Genomic DNA, 25263 nt, shown 5'->3' with positions numbered 1-25263 from the left:
TAGATGTCTTCCACGTCCTCGATGGAAAGGACTGAGAGGCACATGATTCTCCATTTATCCCAGGAATCTCTCACGTACCCCGCATCAATGGTTCCATCAGGGCAGCCAGGCTCCCCAGAACCTCTTTTCCTCGTCGAAAAGATTTTGTCAATTGAGTCGAGAGTCCAGCTGATCATTTCCATGTCTGATGTTTAGATTTGGAGGACAGCGCAAATAAAGTGTTGACAGGACAAAACAAAGAGAGCAAGCAGGGAGAACAAGGGAAAAAATGCGACCGCCCTCACCAGAGGCAAGACAGGATTCTGGGAGATGTAGTTTATTTTCAGACCAAAGCTAAAGCGCCAGAAAAAAACTTCACACCAAGTTTTCGTTGGATACCGTCACACGTCACATGGTCAACGGGATTATTGTGTTAACTTTGAAACCACTATACCGCGGTATCTACAATACTGTTACACCCCGAGTTGTCAATAGTGTGGGCACACGTGCTCGTGCTGTTTATGAGTAGTGGTGTTTAAATCAAATCAAATCAAATCAACTTTATTTATAAAGCACATTTAAAATTTACCACAGGGGTAGCCAAAGTGCTGTACAATGGGCAGGTTAAAAGATAATACGAGTACCGAGCAAACACAACACAACACAAACAGAACACGATAAAAAAATAAAATAAATTAAAGCTGCAAGCAGCATTGGTCGGGTCCGCCTTCTGGCAGGTGCTAGTCCTAGGTGTCCAATACTTTTGTCCAGTGGTAGTCCTGAGTGAGACCTACATAGAGGTTTTTGTTTCGTGTCTCTACGATATTGGTACTGGGAGTTAGAGGAAGTTGTGTCTGAGTTCACATTGTCATTATAGGGTATTGTGTGTATTGAGGCCAAAGAAGGTCTAATTGCAGTTTCGTTGTCATTTTTGGCACCGTAGCAGCATCAGTGCTGCGGGTCTTTGAAGGCGCGTAAAATCAAAACGGTAGCACTAATCACCACACTTTCGTCAACTTTTAATCAGAAGGGTTCAATCTCTCTCCTGTAGCAGTTTGAAGCCGAAACGACAAACGCGCTCAGAGGAGATAATGTTTGATGTTTGGTGACCGTTTGGTACAAAAATGTTGTTTTGAAATGGAGATAACAAACTTCCTGTTGATTTTTGCTGAAGGGTGTCAATGTATGAAATGTAGGTCTAAATGAGACCTACATAGAGGTATTTGTTTCATGTCTCTACGACGTTCCTACCGGAAGTTACAAGCAGTTTTGTCAGAGTTTTCCTCTGAGGAGCAGTTTTTTCTCTTTTTTTTTCAAAAATTATGTAGAGCACAATTTTGAGTTTTGGGATTCGGTTTTTTTTTTAGATCACAGTTTCCACCAGTCCCAATGTGTGTGAGAAGTTTGGTGAGTTTTGAAGTATTTTAAGGGGGTCAAATTACAGCTCAAAAATCAAAAATGAGTGTTTTTAGTCATTTTTTGTCTTGAAGGGGAAATTGCCAACTTCCTGTTGGTTTTCGCCCGAAGAAGTGAAATTATGAATTGTAGGTCTAACTGAGACCTACATACAGGTTTTTGTTTCATGTCTCTACGACCTTCCTAGTGGGAGTTAGAGGCATTTTTCTTCCTAGGGGGCGCTAGAGAGCAATGTTGATTTTTGGTATTTTTTTTTACCACTAAAGTGTGCTGTACCCGGGGTTTAATGTGTATGTCAAATTTGGTGAGTTTTGAAGCATGTTAAGGGGGGCTTAGTAGTGCGCAAAGCTGCGGAATAATAATAAAGAATAATAATAATAACAAGCAGCATTGGTCGGGTCCGCCTTTTGGCCGGTGCTAGTCCTAGGTGTCCAATACTTTAGTCCAGTGGTAGTCCTGAGTGAGACCTACATAGAGGTTTTTGTTTCGTGTCTCTACGATATTGGTACTGGGAGTTAGAGGAAGTTGTGTCTGAGTTCACATTGTCATTATAGGCTATTGTGTGTATTGAGGCCAAAGAAGGTCTAATTGCAGTTTCGTTGTCATTTTTGGCACCGTAGCAGCATCAGTGCTGCGGGTCTTTGAAGGCGCGTAAAATCAAAACGGTAGCACTAATCACCACTCTTTCGTCAACTTTTAATCAGAAGGGTTCAATCTCTCTCCTGTAGCAGTTTGAAGCCGAAACGACAAACGCGCTCGGAGGAGATAACGTTTGATGTTTGGTGACCGGTTGTAACAAAAATGATGGTTTGAAGGAGGAATAGCAAACTTCCTGTTGATTTTTGCTGAAGGATGTCAATCTATGAAATGTAGGTCCAGGCAAGACCTACATAGAGGTATTTTTTTCATGTCTCTACGACGTTCCTACCGGAAGTTACAAGCAGTTTTGTCAGAGTTTTCCTCTGAGGAGCAGTTTTTTCTCTTTTTTTCCCAAAAATTATGTAGAGCACAATTTTGAGTTTTGGGATTCGGTTTTTTTTTTTAGATCGCAGTTTCCCGCAGTCCCGATGTGTGTGCGAATTTTGGTGAGTTTTGAAGTATTTTAAGGGGGTCAAATTAGAGGTCAAAGACGTAAAAAGCAGTCTTTTTAGTACATTTTTGTCTTGAAGGGGAAATTGCCAACTTCCTGTTGGTTTTTGCCCGAGGATGTGAAATTATGAGTTGTAGGTCTAAAGCAGACCTACATAGAGGTTTTTGTTTCATGTCTCTACGACCTTCCTAGTGGGAGTTACAGGCAGTTTGTTTTTAGGTTTTTCCTAGGGGGCGCTAGAGAGCAATTTGTATTTGTGGGGTTTGGTTGTTTTACTAAAGTGGGGGGGGCAGGTTTTTGTATGTGTGCAAAAAATTTGGTGAGTTTTGAAGCATGTTAAGGGGGGCAAAGTAGTGCGCAAAGCTGCGGAAAAATAATAAAGAATAATAATAAAACCTTACAATAACAATAGGTTCCTTTGTAACCAGTACAAAGGACTCCCTGAGGGAGTCCTTTGTACAGGGTACAGGGCGGACCCTAATTAAAGCTGCAAGCAGCATTGGTCGGGTCCGCCTTCTGGCAGGTGCTAGTCCTAGGTGTCCAATACTTTTGTCCAGTGGTAGTCCTGAGTGAGACCTACATAGAGGTTTTGGTTTCGTGTCTCTACGATATTGGTACTGGGAGTTAGAGGAAGTTGTGTCTGAGTTCACATTGTCATTATAGGCTATTGTGTGTATTGAGGCCAAAGAAGGTCTAATTGCAGTTTCGTTGTCATTTTTGGCACCGTAGCAGCATCAGTGCTGCGGGTCTTTGAAGGCGCGTAAAATCAAAACGGTAGCACTAATCACCACACTTTCGTCAACTTTTAATCAGAAGGGTTCAATCTGTCTCCTGTAGCAGTTTGAAGCCGAAACGACAAACGCGCTCAGAGGAGATAATGTTTGATGTTTGGTGACCGTTTGGTACAAAAATGTTGTTTTGAAATGGAGATAACAAACATATAGAGGTATTACATAGAGGTATTTGTTTCATGTCTCTACGACGTTCCTACCGGAAGTTACAAGCAGTTTTGTCAGAGTTTTCCTCTGAGGAGCAGTTTTTTGTCAGTTTTATAAAAAAATTGCTGTAGAGCACAATTTTGAGTTTCGGGGTTCGGTTATTTTTTGAGAGCGCAATTTCTACCAGTCCCGATGTGTGTGAGAAGTTTGGTGAGTTTTGAAGTATTTTAAGGGGGTCAAATTAGAGGTCAAAGATGTAAAAAACAGTGTTTTTAGGACATTTTTGTCAAAAATGGTAAATTGCCAATTTCCTGTTGATTTTCGCCCGAGGATATACAATTATGAGTTGTAGGTCTAGAGCAGACCTACATACAGGTTTTTGTTTCATGTCTCTACGACCTTCCTAGTGGGAGTTACAGGCAGTTTTTTTTTTTTTTTTCCTAGGGGGCGCTAGAGAGCAAATGTGATTTTTGGGGTTTGTTATTTGAATAACTTGATCTGGCACACTTTTTGGATGTGTGTAAAAAATTTGGTGAGTTTTGAAGCATGTTAAGGGGGTCAAAGTAGTGCGCGACGGAGCGGAAGAGGAAAGAAACAAAGAATAATAATAATTAAAGCTGCAAGCAGCATTGGTCGGGTCCGCCTTCTGGCAGGTGCTAGTCCTAGGTGTCCAATACTTTTGTCCAGTGGTAGTCCTGAGTGAGACCTACATAGAGGTTTTTGTTTCGTGTCTCTACGATATTGGTACTGGGAGTTAGAGGAAGTTGTGTCTGAGTTCACATTGTCATTATAGGCTATTGTGTGTATTGAGGCCAAAGAAGGTCTAATCGCAGTTTCGTTGTCATTTTTGGCACCGTAGCAACTTTACTGCTGCGGGTCTTTGAAGGCGCGTAAAATCAAAACGGTAGCACTAATCACCACTCTTTCGTCAACTTTTAATCAGAAGGGTTCAATCTCTCTCCTGTAGCAGTTTGAAGCCGAAACGACAAACGCACTCAGAGGAGATAATGTTTGATGTTTGGTGACCGGTTGTAACAAAAATGATGGTTTGAAGGAGAAATAGCAAACTTCCTGTTGATTTTTGCTGAAGGATGTCAATCTATGAAATGTAGGTCCAGGCAAGACCTACATAGAGGTATTTTTTTCATGTCTCTACGACGTTCCTACCGGAAGTTACAAGCAGTTTTGTCAGATTTTTCCTCTGAGGAGCAGTTTTTTCTCTTTTTTTCCCAAAAATTATGTAGAGCACAATTTTGAGTTTTGGGATTCGGTTTTTTTTTTAGATCGCAGTTTCCCGCAGTCCCGATGTGTGTGCGAATTTTGGTGAGTTTTGAAGTATTTTAAGGGGGTCAAATTACAGCTCAAAAATCAAAAATGAGTGTTTTTAGTCATTTTTTGTCTTGAAGGGGAAATTGCCAACTTCCTGTTGGTTTTCGCCCGAAGAAGTAAAATTATGAATTGTAGGTCTAACTGAGACCTACATACAGGTTTTTGTTTCATGTCTCTACGACCTTCCTAGTGGGAGTTAGAGGCAGTTTTCTACCTAGGGGGCGCTAGAGTGCAATTGGGATTTTTTGGGTTTGGTTTTTTGACTAAAGTCTGCTGGCACACTTTTTGGATGTGTGTAAAAAATTTGGTGAGTTTTGAAGCATGTTAAGGGGGGCGAAGTAGTGCGCAAAGCTGCGGAAGAAGAAACAAAGAAGTATAATAAAACATTACAATTTCAATAGGGTCCTTTCGTCCCATTGCAAAAGGACTCCCTTTGGGATTCCTTTTGAAAAGGTCCTGTGCGGACCCTAATAAAACATTACAATTTCAATAGGGTCCTTTCGTCCCATTGCAAAAGGACTCCCTTTGGGATTCCTTTTGAAAAGGTCCTGTGCGGACCCTAATAATAAAACCTTACAATTTCAATAGGGTCCTTTCGTCCCATTGCAAAAGGACTCCCTTTGGGATTCCTTTTGAAAAGGTCCTGTGCGGACCCTAATAAAACATAAAAACAGGTTCACAGCAGGTGTATTATGGGGCGCCATTGCAGGATGGATATCAGTCAGTGTTAAAAGCCATGAAATAAAACTATGTTTTTAAGAGAGATTTAAAAACAGGAAGAGGGGAGGCTTGTCTAACACTCAGAGGTAGGTCGTTCCAGAGCTTGGGAGCAGCAGCGGCGAAAGCTCTGTCACCTCTAAGCTTCAGCCTTGTGTCAGGGACCGTCAGTAGCAGCTGATCGGCTGATCTTAGGGATCGGGTGGGGCAGTAAGGCTGTAGGAGGTCGGAGAGATATGTTGGCGTGAGGTTGTTTAGACATTTAAAAACAAATAAAAGGAGTTTAAAGTTGATTCTGTAACATACAGTACATGCCAAAAGTTTGGACACACCTTCTCATTCAATGCGTTTTTTTTATTTTCATGACTATTTACATTGTAGATTGTCACTGAAGGCATCAACACTATGAATGTGGAGTTATATACTTAACAAAAAAAAGTTAAAATAACTGAAAATATGTTTTATATCCTAGTTTCTTGAAAATAGCCACCCTTTGCTCTGATTACTGCTTTGCCCACTCTTGGCATTCTCTCCATGAGCTTCAAGAGGTAGTCACCTGAAATGGTTTTCACTTCACAGGTGTGCCTTATCAGGGTTGATTAGTGGAACAGTGTTTCCCACACATTCATTTATTTGTCATTTATTTCGCCACGAAAGAATTACGTCCGCCACAAATTAAAAAAAAAAAATATATATATATATATATATATATTTTATTTTATTTTTTATTTTTTTGGTCCTGTCCAGCTTCTCAGGCAAATCATATAGTTGATGTAGATGCCCATATAGGCTGTTCAAATTTACTTTACAAAAGAGAAGTGTAGGATACTTCTCTTGTTGCCTTATTTGTATTTGACCACTACTGTTTTCTGTTTATTTGTTACTGACTGTGGCAGGACACCTCTGCCTCTGTTTCACTTTATGTTGCTGGCAAATAATATGGTTGTAGTAGTAGGCTAAAGTTAAATTATTTAGTATGCACTAATTAAAGGGGCAGAGCTTTAAGAGACATTTTAGCTTTTATATTTTATAAGATATATTTTTTGTAAGAACTACAATTAATAAATATATTTCAGTGAATAACTTATTGTTCAAATCTGTATATAAATATGTACATAAAGTGTTGTAATTATATTGTAAAATGGATGGATGGATGGATGGACGTTTTAAACAAAACTGTTATTATTAATTAGTAAGTATACATTTTTTGAGCCTTTTTAGAGAAAATCGTTTCATTGTAGTAAATTATGCAAATTACTCGATGATGTCATGGTGACCACGCCCATAGCCACGCCCCCACCGCCACAGGTATCTTGGCAGTTTATGGGAAACACTGTGGAATGTCTTGCTTTATCAATGGGGTGTGTTGTGTGAATGAGAAGGTGTGTCCAAACGTTTGGCCTGTACTGTATGTTTGAGGCTTTCATGCTATTCTTCTTTGTTTTTAAGGGGTCATACATGCACGGTATCCTGACACTCCAATGAAGAAAAAAATGTGTAATTCGTTGCCTGCCAAATGCAGCAGGCAAAGCCGCGCCGTTCAAGAATCTGCAACCGCAAGGGGAACTGTAGAAGTGTGCGGTGCCCCGACCGGCTCTCAAACTTTCCAACAACCGGCTCCACAAAACAGGCACCTGACCATGGTGCAGCACAGCCACAACCTACTGAAGTTCTTGAATGAGGATCGGACGCGGCAGAGGTTCTGTGACGTGACCGTGTCCGTGGGTGGGAAACTATACGGTGCACACAAAGTGGTATTGTCACACGGGAGCAGTTACTTCCACGCTGAGCTATCCAAGAACCCTGCCATGACCTATGTGACTCTGGACCACGTGGAAGACTCGGTTTTCCAGCACCTGCTGGGCTTGTTGTACACTTCGGAGTGCGTCATCGCGGAGGCAGATATCCGGGCTTTAACGGAAGCGGCCCGGTTCTTGGACATGATGGATGTATTGAAGTTGCTGTATGAAGAAGAAGTTAACATCCCTGTAAATTTAATCCGAGCTCACGCTGAATCAAGACTAGTGACACCCACTCATTCTCCAGAAGGTGATGTTGACACTCAAAACGCATGTATTCAACAGTTTTGTACAGAAAACAACCCGCAGAACCCGAGTCAGACTGATAGTCCGGTTCAAAGCAAAACAGAAAAGATGTCTGCTGATAAGGTGGCTGCCATGCGGAGATCCACTCGGAGGAGGAAAGCTCCTACTAAGTACGAGAAGGATGACATGGCGGACACCCCTGAGGAAGAGGAGCTAACAAGGGCGCAGGTTGAAGAAAGACTGGATGAAGAAGCCGCAGCAGGAACCAACATGCCGGCGATCGAAACAAAATCGTCTCAGGTAGAAGACTTAGTCGGTGAGCAGGAGGACGGGGAGGACGAAGGGGGCTTAAGTGAGGAGGTGGCGATGCAGAGGAAAGCCACTGAGCCCTGTGGGGAAAGCGAGAGGACAGCCTCTGAGGTAGGAGTGAAAACGCCAGCAGCACGAAGTTCCAGCCAAAGTCCAGTGTACCCTGAAGGTCTGGCTCCTGTCATCATCCACACCGCCAGCAAGAAGACTCTCATGTGCCCCAAATGTGACAAGAGCTTCGACCGAGCAGGTGGGGACTATGAAAATACTTATACCACAGCACATAGTTGAAATATCATTGAATGTGTTAGGTTAACTCAGGGGTCGGCAACCCAAAATGTTGAAAGAGCCATATTGGCATACTTGCCAACCTTGAGACCTCCGAATTCGGGAGATGCGGGCGGGGGGGTGCTGCAAGGGGCTCTGAGTATTTGTTCTGTTGTGTTTATGTTGTGTTACGGTGCGGATGTTCTCCCGAAATGTGTTTGTCATTCTTGTTTGGTGTGGGTTCACAGTGTGGTGCATATTTGTAACAGTGTTTAAGTTGTTTATACGGCACCCCTCAGTGTGACCTGTATGGCTGTTGATCAAGTATGCCTTACTTATGTGTGTGTAAAAGCCGCATATATTGTGTGACTGGGCCGGCACGCTGTTTGTATGGAGGAAAAGCGGACGTGACGACAGGTTGTAGAGGACGCTAAAGGCAGTGCCTTTAAAGGCCTACTGAAATGAATTGTTTTTATTTAAACGGGGATAGCAGATCCATTCTATGTGTCATACTTGATCATTTCGCGATATTGCCATATTTTTGCTGAAAGGATTTAGTAGAGAACATCGACGATAAAGTTTGCAACTTTTGGTCGCTGATAAAAAAAAGCCTTGCCTGTACCGGAAGTAGCGTGACGTCACAGGTTGAAGGGCTCCTCACATTTCCCCATTGTTTACACCAGCAACGAGAGCGATTTGGACCGAGAAAGCGACGATTAACACATTAATTTGAGCGAGGATGAAAGATTTGTGGATGAGGAACGTGAGAGTGAAGGACTAGAGTGCAGTGCAGGACGTATCTTTTTCGCTCTGACCGTAACTTAGGTACAAGGGCTCATTGGATTCCACACTTTCTCCTTTTTCTATTGTGGATCACGGATTTGTATTTTAAACCACCTCGGATACTATATCCTCTTGAAAATGAGAGTCGAGAACGCGAAATGGACATTCACAGTGACTTTTATCTCCACGACAATACATCGGCGAAGCACTTTAGCTACGGAGCTAACGTGATAGCATCGTGCTTAACTGCAGATAGAAACAAAATAAATAAACCCCTGACTGGAAGGATAGACAGAAAATCAACAATACTATTAAATCATGGACCTGTAACTACACAGTTAATGCTTTCCAGCCTGGCGAAGCTTAATAATGCTGTTGTTAACGACGCCATTGAAGCTAACTTAGCTACGGGACCTCACAGAGCTATGCTAAAAACATTAGCTATCCACCTACGCCAGCCAGCCCTCATCTGCTCATCAACACCTGTGCTCACCTGCGTTCCAGCGATCGACGGAGCGAAGTAGGACTTCACCCGATCATCGATGCGGTCGGCGGCTAGCGTCGGATAGCGCGTCTGCTATCCAAGTCAAAGTCCTCCTGGTTGTGTTGCTGCAGCCATCCGCTAATACACCGATCCCACCTACAGCTTTCTTCTTTGCAGTCTTCATTGTTCATTAAACAAATTACAAAAGATTCACCAACACAGATGTCCAGAATACTGTGGAATTTTGCGATGAAAACAGAGCTTTTTGTATTGGATACAATGGTGTCCCAATACTTCCGCTTCAACCCTCGACGTCACGCGCAAACGTCATCCTACCAAGACGTTTTCAGCCGGAAGTTTCCCGGGAAATTTAAAATTGCACTTTATAAGTTAACCCGGCTATATTGGCATGTGTTGCAATGTTAAGATTTCATCATTGATATATAAACTATCAGACTGCGTTGTCGGTAGTAGTGGCTTTCAGTAGGCCTTTAATTTAAAGTTAAATAACTTTGTTATCCTAAATAAAAAAATGAACTCATCTCTGTAAGCAAAAATGTGACTAAATATTGAACTACGTCAGGCTGTCTTTTTTTGTTGCCATCATTCTCGCTCGTTCATATTGCCCATACGGGTTGAAGCTGAAATTTCCCAAAACGGGGACATTTTGCTTTGTAAGCATATTTTATCCTTTTAATTGTTATTTTACTTTGCGTAATTTCTCCCTAGTGAGTCACAAATAGGCAGGTGATGTCCCTGAATCCTGTGTGCTGTAAGCGAGCGGCCGCCAAGATGAAGATTGTGAATGACTAAAAAGATATCTCACTCTGTGTTTTTGTTGACGTGGCCCATGTACTGTACTCATTTCTCCAAAGTAACTCTCATCAATGTCAATTTATCAGGCTTTCAAGTTGTGTGACTCGCCTAATTGTTGATTCCTGCGTCTCTTAGGGAAGTACGAGAGTCACACCAGAGTGCACACGGGAGAGAAACCCTTCCAGTGTGACGTCTGTCTCCAGTGTTACTCCACCAAGTCCAACTTGACCGTTCACAAAAAGAAACACGCCAGCGACGCTCCCTTCCAAAAGAAAGAACACAAGTGTCCTTTTTGTAATAAACTCCACGCCAGCAAGAAAACGCTGGCTAAGCACGTCAGGAGGTGAGACACGGAGAACATCTCTTTTTCCTTTTAATGTAGGTAGTAAAACCTTACGTGTATTACTTAGGGATGGAAATCGGAAACCGGGTCTTGTCCAGAAACGCCTTCTAGTGTATCAATTCCTTGGAATCGCTCACCAATTTTTCAAATGATTCACTTAGACTGCAAAAAGTCAGTGTTCAAAAACAAGAAAAACAAAAACAAAAATTTGGGGTATTTTATTTGAACTAAGCAAAATTATCTGCCAATAGAACAAGAAAATTCGGCTTGTCAAGACTTACCAAAACAAGTAAAATTAGCTAACCTCAATGAACCCAAAAATACCTTAAAATAAGTATATTCTCACTAATAACAAGTGCACTTTTCTTGGTTTGGTAGAAAAAAAAAGAGACCTTTTTGCTCAATATGTTGAAAAATATTCTTAAATTAAGTAAATGCTAGTGCAGACCTGGGCATTCTGCGGCCCGCGGGCCACATCCGGCCCTTTGTGCCTCCCTGTCTGGCCCGCGTGAGGCCAATCATAAATTACAAAATAAATGTGAAAAAGTATCTACACTACCGTTCAAAAGTTTGGGGTCACATTGAAATGTCCTTATTTTTGAAGGAAAAGCACTGTACTTTTCAATGAAGATAACTTTAAACTAGTCTTAACTTTAAAGAAATACACTCTATACATTGCTAATGTGGTAAATTACTATTCTAGCTGCAAATATCTACATAGGTGAGATTAGCTTCTAGGTGCAATATCTACATAGGTGTATAGAGGCCCATTTCCAGCAACTATCACTCCAGTGTTCTAATGGTACAATGTGTTTGCTCATTGGCTCAGAAGGCTAATTGATGATTAGAAAACCCTTGTGCAATCATGTTCACACATCTGAAAACAGTTTAGCTCGTTACAGAAGCTACAAAACGGACCTTCCTTTGAGCAGATTGAGTTTCTGGAGCATCACATTTGTGGGGTCAATTAAACGCTCAAAATGGCCAGAAAAAGAGAAATTTCCTCTGAAACTCGACAGTCTATTCTTGTTCTTAGAAATGAAGGCTATTCCACAAAGTTGTTTGGGTGACCCCAAACTTTTGAACGGTAGTGTATGTCGAGTGTGCAATACAACGGTGCTGCTTTTGGTTTGAAAAGCGTTATTTGTATTACTTCCGTGTGGACGTATGCGCGTGCGTGATTGTGAGTGAATGTGAACAGCTGCAATCACAAGTTACAAAATAAAGTTGAAAAACCATCTATGTCGTGCGCGCAATACAACTGTGCTGCTTTTATTTTGAAAAGTGTTATTTATGGGCGTATGTCCGTGTGTAACCTGTGAGTGAAGGTGCACAGCGACAAGTGACGCACAGTTTACACCCGAGACGCTAAAAAGAGAAAAGTTGATGAGGAATGGTGTGTTTTCAACAAGACATGGACTGCCAAGCAACGTTCCCTCTAAGGTGCGCGCCTGCGCAATTGCGCACTGCTCAAGGGTCCTCTGCGCACAGCAAATATATGCCGCGCACCAAATCAAATCCCATCTGAATTGTAAACAAAATAAACACATTTATTCTGTGTAATTTTGCAATGAAACTCTGAGTGACAGTGACAACAAGCGGCCCTAACGGTGTTCGTCAACACGTTCAATTGAACACCGTTCAATTATTGTAACGTCTATCGAGATGCTTCGAGGCCAGGAATTATATCTATCACTTTATTGAGCAAAACTGTTTATATTCGGCCATAACCACACCAAAAACATGAGTAAAACACTTCTATCTTGAAAAACTAGTCATTTTCTGCCGTGCAAACCAGGCCAAAACCAACTTGTCATCTGTCACCAACACGCATAACACTAAACCACTGGTGCGTTTATGGCCACACAAAAAGTCGGACAACTCAAACACCACACAAAGTTACACTATGACTCCTCAGTCATACGTGTGCTTATTTTACTGTAATTTATTATTAATGTTAATTTATTGATATTAATCATGGAATGCTGTTACTAGAGAAAGTTACAGGAATGCACACTTCATCCTATGCTTACATTTCATTGTGCAACATGAGGATGTTTAAGGGGAACTAAATGTGATCTCTGAAAGGGGTACAAATGATTTCCAAAGCAGTGCTTTTGGTATAAAGTTAAGTTAGATTAAATGAAAGTATTATTATTATAATTATTATTATTATTATTATTATTATTTATCTGACGGTATATATCAAAAATAATATTGAGCAAAATTTAATTGAAATATTGTCGATGTGGCCCTCCAGCAGTGCTCGGGTTGCTCATGCGGCCCCCGGTAAAAATTAATTGCCCACCCCTGGTTTATTGTGTACCCTTCGCGTTCATATTTCACTGTTTGTTGCATTTTTGTTGCGTTTCACTTGATTGTAAAATATGTCTATCGAAAGGGGGTGTGACGTTTATATTTTTTCAATATTCAGTGTTTTATCGATCATAGAAAAATGTAAAATTCCATTACGTTTTTTAAGGCGGTCTGTCATAACATTTTTAGCATTCAATCAGTTCCTAAAAATAGATATACCGGCCCCCGGACACATTTTTTTCTTAAATGTGGCCCCCGAGTCAAAATAATTGCCCAGGCCTTGTATAAAGTGTTTAGTACCCAGATGTGCAGCCTTGGAGGAGGAAAGCATTTGTAAACATGCTGGTAAAAGTGAATGGAACGATAATGTAAAAGTCAAAAATCCGGGATAAGTCCATTTCAAAAGATGCTGAAACCCCACAAACACTTGCACAACTTTACACAGATAAACATAACCCCCCCAAAGGAGTGTTATGTGGGTAAAGTGGCGCCAATTGCCAAAGGAGATCAGTATGAGATGTTTACTCATGAAATCATACTATTACGTACAGTAAGCACACGCTAATTTCTCTGTACTCACAGCAGTAAAACTATAATAATAATGCATATGTTCCTTCTTGACTGCATTTAAATGTAGAATATATGTATAATATATTTAGATTATTCACATGTGAATATATCTGTATAGTATTTATTGTCTATTGTGAGTGAACTGTGGTGCTGAATTTCCCCCAGGGATCAATAAAGTACCGTATTTTTCGGACTATAAGTCGCAGTTTTTTTCATAGTTTGGCCGGGGGTGCGCCTTATACTCAGGAACGACTTATGTGTGAAATTATGAACACATTAGCGTAAAATATCAAATAATATTATTTATCTCATTCACGTAAGAGACTAGACGTATAAGATTTCATGGGATTTAGCGATTAGGAGTGACAGATTGTTGGGTAAACATATAGCATGTTCTATATGTTATAGTTATTTGAATGACTCTTACCATAATATGTTACGTTAACATACCAGGCACGTTCTCAGTTGGTTATTTATGCCTCATATAACGTACACTTATTCAGCCTGTTGTTCACTATTCTTTATTTATTTTAAATTGCCTTTCAAATGTCTATTGTTGGTGTTGGCTTTTATCAAATACATTTCCCCAAAAAATGTGACTTATACTCCAGTGCGACTTATATATTTTTTTCCTTCTTTATTATGCATTTTTGGCCGGTGCGACTTATACTCCGGAGCAACTTATACTCCGAAAAATACGGTACTTTCTATTCTATTCTATTCTATAAAAAACATAATTCTCCTATATTATTCTTATTATTTACCCCACCTTCCACCCAAATGCAGCTGGCATAGGCTCCAGCACCCTCACGACCCCGAGAAGGACAAGTGATAGAAGATGGATGGATGGGCGAGCTAATCCACCCGTTTGTTGTCTTTTTTTTCCAAACAAGAAATGAAAGTAGAATCGGAACCGGAATTTTTTAAAATAAATTCCCATCCCTAGTATTGCCTCCTAAAAGTCATACTATACCATACTTGCCAACCCTCCCGTTTTTAGCGGGAGAATCCCGGTATTCAGCGCCTCTCCGGACAACTTCCCGGCATAGATTTTCTCCCGACAAACTCCCGGTATTCAGCCGGAGCTGGAGGCCACGCCCCCTCCAGCTCAATGCGGACCTGAGACTGAGTGGGGACAGCCTGTTCTCATGTCCGCTTTCCCACAATATAAACAGCTTGCCTGCCCAATGAACGGAGAAGTTAAACAGGACAATACTGCCATCTAATGGATAGCCAACGGAACACTGAAATTCAAGTATTTTTTTTCTTTTCTATGTAAATAAAAAAAAAAAAAATATATATATATATATATATATATATATATATATATATATATATATATATATATATATATATATATATATATATATAGCTAGAATTCACTGAAAGTCAAGTATTTCATACATATATATATATATATATATATATCTATATATATATCTATATATATATATAGATATATATATAGATATATATATATAGATGTATATATATATATATATATATATATATATATATATATATATATATGAAATACTCGAGTTGGTGAATTCTAGCTGTAAATAACCACGCCCCCAACCCCCCGACCAAGTCCCCCCACCCCCCCACCCCCTACCCCCCACCTCCCGATATTGGAGGTCTCAAGGTTGGCAAGTATGTACTATACTGTCCATATGACTACAGCACGTGGTGTATCCATCCATCTGTCCATTTTCTACCGTTTGTACTAGAGATGTCCGATAATATCGGACTGCCGATAAATGCTTTAAAATGTAATATCGATTATTATTTTGCAGCCCAGATGAGAGCAGTGATATGCTGGTGCAACCCGTCATACATTGCTCAATGGAAAATTATTGAAGAAGAAATGCCCTCCATCCCCATACAAGCAATCCTGGCGGATAGCCATTTACAAACCCACATAAATAACATTGATAACCCATGGGTGAAATGGACCCTTAAAGTGTGGAAAATGATCATAAAGGAATACAAACTCGAGAGTGATATTGCAGTTCTTAAATGGTGTGCCTATGATACAGAGTTTACACCTAATAAATTAGACTCAAGATTTAAGGACTGGATATCTAAGGGTATAACAGCTTTATGTAGTGTAATGAAAGATGAAAACATGCTTGGTTTTGAAACTATTAAAAGGACATATATATATATATATATATATATATATATATATATATATATATATATATATATATATATATATATATATATATATATGTTATATAATATATGCTTTCGACTCCCCTAGAGGGGGGAGGGGGGGGGGGTTACCCACATATGTGGTCCTCTCCAAGGTTTCTCATAGTCATTCACATTGACGTCCCACTGGGGTGAGTTTTTCCTTGCCCGTATGTGGGCTCTGTACCGAGGATGTCGTTGTGGCTTGTACAGCCCTTTGAGACACTTGTGATTTAGGGCTATATAAATAAACATTGATTGACATATATATTAGAAAACCAAGACTTCTATCGATATTTGCAGTTCGACATTTTGTTAACATGAAGGTGAAAAGTGTCACAAAGACGAGTATATGTTTGATTGAACTGTTTACAAAAGCCTACAATTCAGAAACTAAAAAAAATTAAAATTAAAAATAAAATGTAATATCGGAAATTATCGGTATCGGTTTCAAAAAGTAAAATTTATGACTTTTTAAAACGCTGCTGTACGGAGTGGTACACGGACATAGGGAGAAGTACAGAGCAGTTGCGTCTCCCAGTCATACTTGCCAAACGTCCCGATTTTCCCGGGAGACTCCCGAATTTCAGTGCCCCTACCGAAAATCTCCCGGGGCAACCATTCTCCCGAATTTCTCCCGATTTCCACTCAGACAACAATATTGGAGGCGTGCCTTAAAGGCACTGCCTTTGCGTGCCGGCAAAACCACATAATAACTACGGTTTTTCACACACACAAGTGAATGCAAGGCATACTTGGTCAACAGCCATACAGGTCACACTGAGGGTGTCTGTATAAACAACTTTAACACTGTTAAAAATATGCGCCACACTGAACCCACACCAAACAAGAATGACAAACACATTTCGGGAGAACATCCGCACCGTAACACAACATAAACACAACATAACAAATACCCAGAACCCCTTGCAGCACTAACTCTTCCGGGACGCTACAATGTACACCCCCCGCTACCCCCTACATAGTCTTTGGTATGACTCGCCCGGGGTTTGAACTCACAACCTACCGATCTCAGGGCGGACACTCTAACCACTAAGCCACTGAGTAGGTTTATTAGCAATTGTATTACATTTTTAATTTTTAAAAAAATGGTTCATCCTTTATCTTGTTGCCGTCTAAGCTGCTGATCTCCTTTGTCCAGGTTCCACCCGGACCATCTCCAAGAGTTTCTCAGCAAGAGGAAGAAGAAAAGTGAAGGCTGGAAGTGTGCTGTGAGATCCCATCTCCTTTTTTTTTTTCAAAATTCATAACACTCTGTATCAACCATTGCCCTGATCAAACTGTCACTGCTCCTTTCTTCAGATTTGTATGAAGACTTTTTCCCGCAGGCCTCACTTGCAGGAACACATGATCCTGCACACACAAGACCGGCCATTCAAATGCTCTTTCTGTGACGAGTACTTCAAGTCCAGGTTTGCCAGGCTTAAACACCATGAAAAGTTCCACTTAGGTGAGCAGTATAGGGAGAATTATTCTTTTATCATACAAAACCCAAAACCAGTGAAGTTGGCACGTTGTGTAAATGGTAAATCAAAACAGAATACAATGATTTGCTAATCCTTTTCAACTTATATTCAATTGAATAGACTGCAAAGACAAGATATTTAATGTTCCAACTGAGAAACTTAATTTTTATTATTTTTTAATTATTAACTTAGAATTTAATGGCAGCAACACGTTGCAAAAAAGTTGGCACAGGGGCATTTTTACCACTGTGTTACATGGCCTTTCCTTTTAACAACACTCAGTAAAAGTTTGGAAACTGAGGAGACACAATTTTTAAGCTTCTCAGGTGGAATTCTTTCCCATTCTTGCTTGATGTACAGCTTAAGTTGTTCAACAGTCCGGGGGTCTCCCTTGTGCTATTTTAGGCTTCATAATGCGCCACACATTTTCAATGGGAGACAGGTCTGGACTACAGGCAGGCCAGTCTAATACCTGCACTCTTTTACTATGAAGCCACGCTGTTGTAACACGTGGCTTGGCATTGTCTTGCTGAAATAAGCAGGGGCGTCCATGGTAACGTTGCTTGGATGGCAACATATGTTGCTCCAAAACCTGTATGTACCTTTCAGCATTAATGGTGCCTTCACAGCTGTGTAAGTTACCCATGTCTTGGGCACTAATACACCCCCATACCATCACAGATGCTGTCTTTTCCACTTTGCGCCTATAACAATCCGGATGGTTGTTTTCCTCTTTGGTCCGAAGGACACGACGTCCACAGTTTCCAAAAACAATTTGAAATGTGGACTCGTCAGACCACATTTCAAATTTCAAACTTTTACACTTTGTATCAGTCCATCTTAGATGAGCTCGGGCCCAGCGAAGCCGCGGCATCGCTGGGTGTTGTTGATAAATGGCTTTCGCTTTGCATAGTAGAGTTTTAACTTGCACTTACAGATTTAGCGACAAACTGTAGTTACTGACAGTGGTTTTCTGAAGTGTTCCTGAGCACATGTGGTGATATCCTTTACACAATGATGTCGCTTTTTGATGGATTGAAAGTCACAGGCTTTCCGCTTACGTGCAGTAATTTCTCCAGATTCTCTGAACCTTTTGATGACATTACGGACCGTAGATGGTAAAATCCCTAAATTCCTTGCAACAGCTCGTTGAGAAATGTTCTTAAACTGTTCGACCAATCGCCCCATCCTTGTTTGTGAATGACTGAGCATTTCATGGAATGTACTTTTATACCCAATCATGGCACCCACCTGTTCCCAATTTGCTTGTTCACCTGTGGGATGTTTGAAGTGTTTGATGCGCATTCCTCAACTTTCTCAGTCTTTTTTGCCACTTGTGCCAGCTTTTTTGAAACATGTTGCAGGCATCAAATTCCAAATGAGCTAATATTTGCAAAAAATAACAACGTTTCTCAGTTCGAACTTTAAGTATGTTGTATTTGCAGTCTATTCAATTGAATATAAGTTGAAAAGCATTTGCAAATCATTGTATTCTGTTTTTATTTACCATTTACACAACGTGCCAACTTCACTGGTTTTGGGTTTTGTAATAATATTTACTTCTTTATTCAACTTTAGCTTGACTCAAATTTGACTGCACTTAAATATGGTGACTAATTGTGTGAACATACAAACCCCGTTTCCATATGAGCTGGGAAATTGTGTTAGATGTAAATATAAATGGAATACAATGATTTGCAAATCATTTTCAACCCATATTCAGTTGAATATGCTACAAAGACAACATATTTGATGTTTAAACTGACAAACTTTTTTTTTTTTGCAAATAATCATTAACTTTAGAATTTGATGCCAGCAACACGTGACAAAGAAGTTGGGAAAGGTGGCAATAAATACTGATAAAGTTGAGGAATGCTCATCAAACACTTATTTGGAACATCCCACAGGTGAACAGGCAAATTGGGAACAGGTGGGTGCCATGATTGGGTATAAAAACAGCTTCCCAAAAAATGCTCAGTCATTCACAAACAAGGATGGGGCGAGGTACACCCCTTTGTCCACAACTGCGTGAGCAAATTGTTGAACAGTTTAAGAACAACGTTTCTCAAAGTGCAATTGCAAGAAATTTAGGGATTTCAACATCTACGTTCCATAATATCATCAAAAGGTTCAGAGAATCTGGAGAAATCACTCCACGTAATGTATTACTGGCCTTCGATCCCTCAGGCAGTACTGCATCAAAAACCGACATCAATCTCTAAAGGATATCACCACATGGGCTCAGGAACACTTCAGAAAACCACTGTCACTAAATACAGTTGGTCGCTACATCTGTAAGTGCAAGTTAAAGCTCTACCATGCAAAGCGAAAGCCATTTATCAACAACACCCAGAAACGCCGCCGGCTTCTCTGGGCCTGAGATCATCTAAGATGGACTCATGCAAAGTGGAAAAGTGTTCTGTGGTCTGACGAGTCCACATTTGAAATTGTTTTTGGAAATATTCGACATCGTGTCATCCGGACCAAAGGGGAAGCGAACCATCCAGACTGTTATCGACGCAAAGTTGAAAAGCCAGCATGTGTGATGGTATGGGTGTGCATTATTGCCCAAGACATGGGTAACTTACACATCTGTGAAGGCGCCATTAATGCTGAAAGGTACATACAGGTTTTGGAAGAACATATGCTGCCATCTAATTGCCGTCTTTTTCATGGACGCCCCTGCTTATTTCAGCAAGACAATGCCAAGCCACATTCAGCATGTGTTACAACAGCGTGGCTTCGTAAAAAATGAGTGCGGGTACTAGAGATGCGCGGATAGGCAATTATTTCATCCGCAACGGCATCACAAAAGTCGTCATCCACCCGAACTAACATTTTATCAAAACCACAACCGCCCGCCACCCGCCACCCACCCGTTGTTATATATCTAATATAGACGATGCAAGGCATTAGTGAGGTTAGAAAGCTTTTGCCTGTTAAAGAAAGGAGACTGATCCAATGCAGCAGAGACATTCAATGCGTGCCACGCATTAATATCTCTTGGCCACGCATTAGAGGCTAAGAGATATGTGAAGTGAATTACATTTATATAGCGCTTTTTCTCAAGTGACTCAAAGCGCTTTACATAGTGAAACCCAATATCTAAGTTACATTTAAACCAGTGTGGGTGGCACTGGGAGCAGGTGGGTAAAGTGTCTTGCCCAAGGACACAACGGCAGTGACTAGGATGGCGGAAGCGGGGATCGAACCTGCAACCCTCAAGTTGCTGGCACGGCCGCTCTACCAACCGAGCTATACCGCCCATATTAATGCGTGATAATATTATTTATCATTATTATATTATTATTGTCATTTCCATTAAGAAAGTGTTGACTATTATTGTTATTTTTTTTCCCTGGTCTTTAGTATTCCCTTTTTTAGTTTGTCGCGTACCACGTTTGCAGCCGGCGTTGCCATCTTTTTATTTTTTTCTTCTTCTTCTGTTGTGTTGTTTTGTGGTGTGCTGTGTTTCGCCAAATGTCTTCCCCCTACAAACCCCCCCCCCCCCCCCCCATTTACTTCCGTGGTCATGTTTCCTCTTACGTCATTGACAGCGATCGATAGCACTTCGGCTTTGACTGCCCGTCGCTGGAAGGATACTTCGTCTTTGACAGCTGCTGGAATCTGAAGAAATCGATTGTTTTTTTTTGTACAGGCGCGAAACAGGACAGTCGCGTGCCGGTTAAGGACCCCCGGCAACTTTGTGACTTTATTGGACGCAGCCCCGGAAGTAAATGGGGGGGGGGGAGGTTTTTGTAGGGGGAAGAAATTTGGCGTGACAGCTGCAGCAGTGTCTGATGAATAATTGTCTGTTTCAAAGAGTGCTGCTCGTTTTTCGTATGTGGGTAACAACATTTAACTATGTATATATATTTCCGAATTGGTTCAACCGCCACCCGCCCGAATCTATTTAAAATCTATTTTTTTCGTCATGCATCGGCCCGACCCGCGGATTATCCGCATCTCTAGCGGGTACTTTCCTGGCCCGCCTGCAGTCCAGACCTGTCTCCCATCGAAAATGTGTGGCGCATTATGAAGCGTAAAATACGACAGCGGAGACCCCGGACTGTTGAACGACTGAAGCTCTACTTAGAACAAGAATGGGAAAGAATTCCACTTTCAAAGCTTCAACAATTAGTTTCCTCAGTTCCCAATCGTTTACTGAGTGTTGTTAAAAGAAAAGGTGATGTAACACAGTGGTGAACATGCCCTTTCCAAACTACTTTGGCACGTGTTGCAGCCATGAAATTCTAAGTTAATTATTATTTGCAAAAAAACAAAAAAAAAATTATGAGTTTGAACACCAAATATCTTGTCTTTGTAGTGCATTCAATTGAATATGGGTTGAAAAGGATTTGCAAATCATTGTATTCCGTTTACATTTACATCTAACACAATTTCCCAACTCATATGGAAACGGGGTTTGTACAATGGAACCCCTATGGTCACAGAATCATAAACATTATTAACTCTTTAATGCATATGCTTGAGTCCTAATGTCAAAGTTGTGCATCAGTTGCTACAGGCAGGCCAGTCTGTCGGTTAATTTGTGTCATTATGTGGTATGGCGTACTGGGTAGAGCGGCCGTGCCAGAAACCTGAGGGTCGCATGTTCGCTCCCCGCCTCTTGACATCCAAAATCGCTGCTGTTGTGTCCTTGGGCAGGACACTTCACCCTTGCCCCCGGTGCCGCTCACACCGGTGAATGAATGATGAATGAATGGCAGGTGGTGGTCGGAGGGGCCGTAGGCGCAAACTAACTGACAGCCTCGCTTCCGTCAGTCTAAACCAGGGCAGCTGTGGCTACAAATGTAGCTTACCACCACCAGGTGTGAATGAATGATGGGTTCCCACTTCTCTGTGAGCGCTTTGAGTATCTAACAATAAAAAAACGCAATATAAAATCTAATCCATTATTATTATTATTACACAACGTTTTTTAGCTGACACATTAGGCATATTTCCACAAAGTATCGGTATTGGAATTGTATCGCCAGTAGCAGCCTTAATTTTACTTGGTATCGGATGGGAAAGAAAATCAGTAGTATCGCACATCACTATTACAGACTAAAAACAATGTTAATAAAGTTATTAACTTTACACATTTTTTGTAAGTTGATCAATATTTGTTTTATTTAATCTTAATAAGGATACAATGTTATGCAGAGGCCTACTTATAACAAATGTATAGATCTAACGTATGTTGTCCACCCTGTTGGACATATAATAGGATATAATTTTTTAATCCTACAATGGGCAGTGTTTCCCATAAACTGCCAAGATACCTGTGGCGGTGGGGGCGTGGCTATGGGCGTGGCCACCATGACATCATCGAGTAATTTGCATAATTTACTACAATGATTTGATTTTCTCTAAAAAGGCTCAAAAAATGTATACTTACTAATTAATAATAACAGTTTTGTTTTAAACGTCCATCCATCCATCCATTTTACAATATAATTACAACACTTTATGTACATATTTATATACAGATTTGAACAATAAGTTATTCACTGAAATATATTTATTAATTGTGGTTCTTACAAAAAATATAACTTATAAAAATATAAAAGCTAAAATGTCTCTTAAAGCTCTGCCCCTTTAATTAGTGCATACTAAATAATTTAACTTTAGCCTACTACTACAACCATATTAGTTACCAGCAACATAAAGTGAAACAGAGGCAGAGGTGTCCTGCCACAGTCAGTAACAAATAAACAGAAAACAGTAGTGGTGGTAGATAGACACAAAGCTTCATCAAACATCTGATCCACTGAACAAAGAGCTCCAAAAATCTTGATCCTACACTTCTCTTTTGTAAAGTAAATCTGAACAGCCGATATGGGCATCTACATCAACTATATGATTTGCCTGAGAAGCTGGACAGGACAAAAAAAAAAAAAATTTAAAAAATTATTTTTTTTTGTGGCGGCCTTAATTCTTTCGTGGCGGGCCGCCACAAATAAATGAATGTGTGGGAAACACTGATGGGGAAGTTATGTGGTTGCAGGGCAGGTACACATTTTTAGCCAAATGCAGCCCCCAAGTAATAAAGTTTGGACACCCCTGTTTTAGAGGTTCCACTGTTGTGAACAAATGCAAAACCTTATTCGGCTTGTTTTTTCTTTTTTGAGGACCTTTTCCGTGTGAGTTCTGCGGCCGACAGTTCAACGACACCGGCAACAGAAAGAGGCACATCGAATGCACGCATGAAGGGAAGCGAAAGTGGACATGCTTTGTTTGTGGCAAAGCAGTAAGGGAAAGGTCTGCATTTTACATCTCCATCATGTTCCCTTCATCTGACTCCTTCCATTGAAAAGTTGACTTTTTTTTCCCCTTTCAGGACAACCTTGAAGGAGCACATGCGCATCCACAGCGGCGAGAAGCCTCACTTGTGTAGCATCTGTGGACAGAGTTTCCGCCATGGCAGCTCCTATAGGTAAGACGAGGAGATCTTGAGAGGAGATTTCGGTTCTGAAACGGCCGTTTCCTTTCCATGCTACTCTTGTGCAGGCTTCACCTGAGAGTCCACCATGATGACAAGCGCTACGAGTGTGATCAATGCGGGAAGACTTTCATACGCCATGATCACCTGACCAAACATCAGAAAATTCACTCTGGTATAGTAGTTTGACTCCCGATCGCGTTAACATGATAGTACTCTTTGCATGAAAATGCAGTATTTTCAATACCTACAACTAGAGATGCCCGATAATATCGGACTGCCGATATTATCGGCCGATAGATGCTTTAAAATGTAATATCGGAAATTATCAGTATCGGTTTCAAAAAGTAAAATTTATAACTAAAACGCCGCTGTACGGAGTGGTACACGGACGTAGGGAGAAGTACAGAGCGCCAGAAACCTTAAAGCAGGGGTGTCCAAACTTTTTCCACCGAGGGCCGCATTCTGAAAAATCAAAGCAAGGGGGGGCCATTTTGTATTTTTTATTTTAAAAACCAATACAATATATGTATAAAAAATATACATTTAGGCCTCCACTCAGGCTTGATCCCGGGGACCCTAAAGGGTTTTGGTCAAAAAAATATTAAAAATGTGTCATTATTCAGTATTAATTATTTTTTATTATTATTCAAGTTTTAAATCTCTAGATCAACATTAGGTCTATCTGTCAATATAACGGTTTTAAAGATTTAAGGTGTATGCTCTTGTTGTCAAAGAAAACCCAGTTTTTTAATGGAAAAAATACAAAATATGCAATATTTTCACACAATAAAATTTTTAAGTGGAATATTTGAGATTATATAATAATTATAGCCTTAAAAAGGTCAATAACTCATAACAACATTGATTTTAATTCATTATTATTTTTTGAGCAAAGACACTTAAAAACAAATCACACTAAAATTATTGGGGATCCAAATAATTATAGTGTTAAAAAATAAATTCAATTTTTTTTTTTTTTTATTGTTTACTTTTAACACAAAAATCTCGAGATCAACTTCAGATCTATCCGTCAATTATACGTTTTATTGTTGTTTATGTTTTTCGTTTGTTCGTTTTAGGCCCTTCTTTATAAAAAACAGCTCAGTTTTTTATATGGCAAACACAAAATATGCAACATATTCCCCAAAAATATCTCAGATGTGACGTAATTGGAGCCTTGAATAGGTCAATAATTCATAATGACATTGATTTTGATTCATTATTGTTTTTCAAAGAAAGAAACAGCCTGCATGGCAGCTTTGTGTTATTAGAGTAAACATTGCAACATTTTCTTGTTACATTTCACCTGTTTGCTCTTTTATACCACTTATCATGTTTTTAACTTTTTTCATTCGTATTTTTAAAATGTGCCGTGGGGCCGTTAAAAAATGACCTGCGGGCCACAAATGGCCTCTGGGCCGCACTTTGGACACCCCTGCCTTAAAGGCACTGCCTTTGCATGCCGGCCCAATCACATAATATCTACGGCTTTTCACACACACAAGTGAATGCAAGCATACTTGGTCAACAGCCATACAGGTCACACTGAGGGTGACCGTATAAACAACTTCAACACTGTTACAAATATGCGCCACATTGTGAACCCACACCAAACAAGAATGACAAACACATTTCGGGAGAACATCCGCACCGTAACACAATATAAACACAACAGAACAAATACCCAGAACCCCTTGCAGTTGCTTGTTTTCATTCAGAAAAATCTA

At 40.3% G+C, this 25263-nt stretch overlaps 1 protein-coding gene across 2 annotated transcripts in view; it reads left to right on the top strand.

Moving 5' to 3' along the window:
* zbtb41 (zinc finger and BTB domain containing 41) overlaps positions 1-25263 on the top strand; it is a 41566-nt gene that overhangs the window by 4383 nt on the left and 11920 nt on the right. Inside the window, exons 1-8 of one of the 2 annotated variants that reach the window (XM_062069567.1) lie at positions 6698-6830; positions 6919-8073; positions 10309-10516; positions 16761-16830; positions 16922-17069; positions 23223-23352; positions 23432-23527; positions 23602-23708. In XM_062069567.1, coding sequence (XP_061925551.1) covers positions 6951-8073; positions 10309-10516; positions 16761-16830; positions 16922-17069; positions 23223-23352; positions 23432-23527; positions 23602-23708 — 1882 coding nt within the window. In that variant the 5' untranslated portion in view covers positions 6698-6830; positions 6919-6950. Of the gene's footprint in view, positions 1-6697; positions 6831-6918; positions 8074-10308; positions 10517-16760; positions 16831-16921; positions 17070-23222; positions 23353-23431; positions 23528-23601; positions 23709-25263 lie in introns of those variants that run through there. The other variant, XM_062069566.1, reaches the window with a different exon arrangement.

Source organism: Entelurus aequoreus, linkage group LG14 (assembly GCF_033978785.1).
Source record: "Entelurus aequoreus isolate RoL-2023_Sb linkage group LG14, RoL_Eaeq_v1.1, whole genome shotgun sequence".
Lineage (NCBI taxonomy): Eukaryota > Metazoa > Chordata > Actinopteri > Syngnathiformes > Syngnathidae > Entelurus > Entelurus aequoreus.
This window is presented reverse-complemented; position numbering and strand designations above follow the sequence as displayed.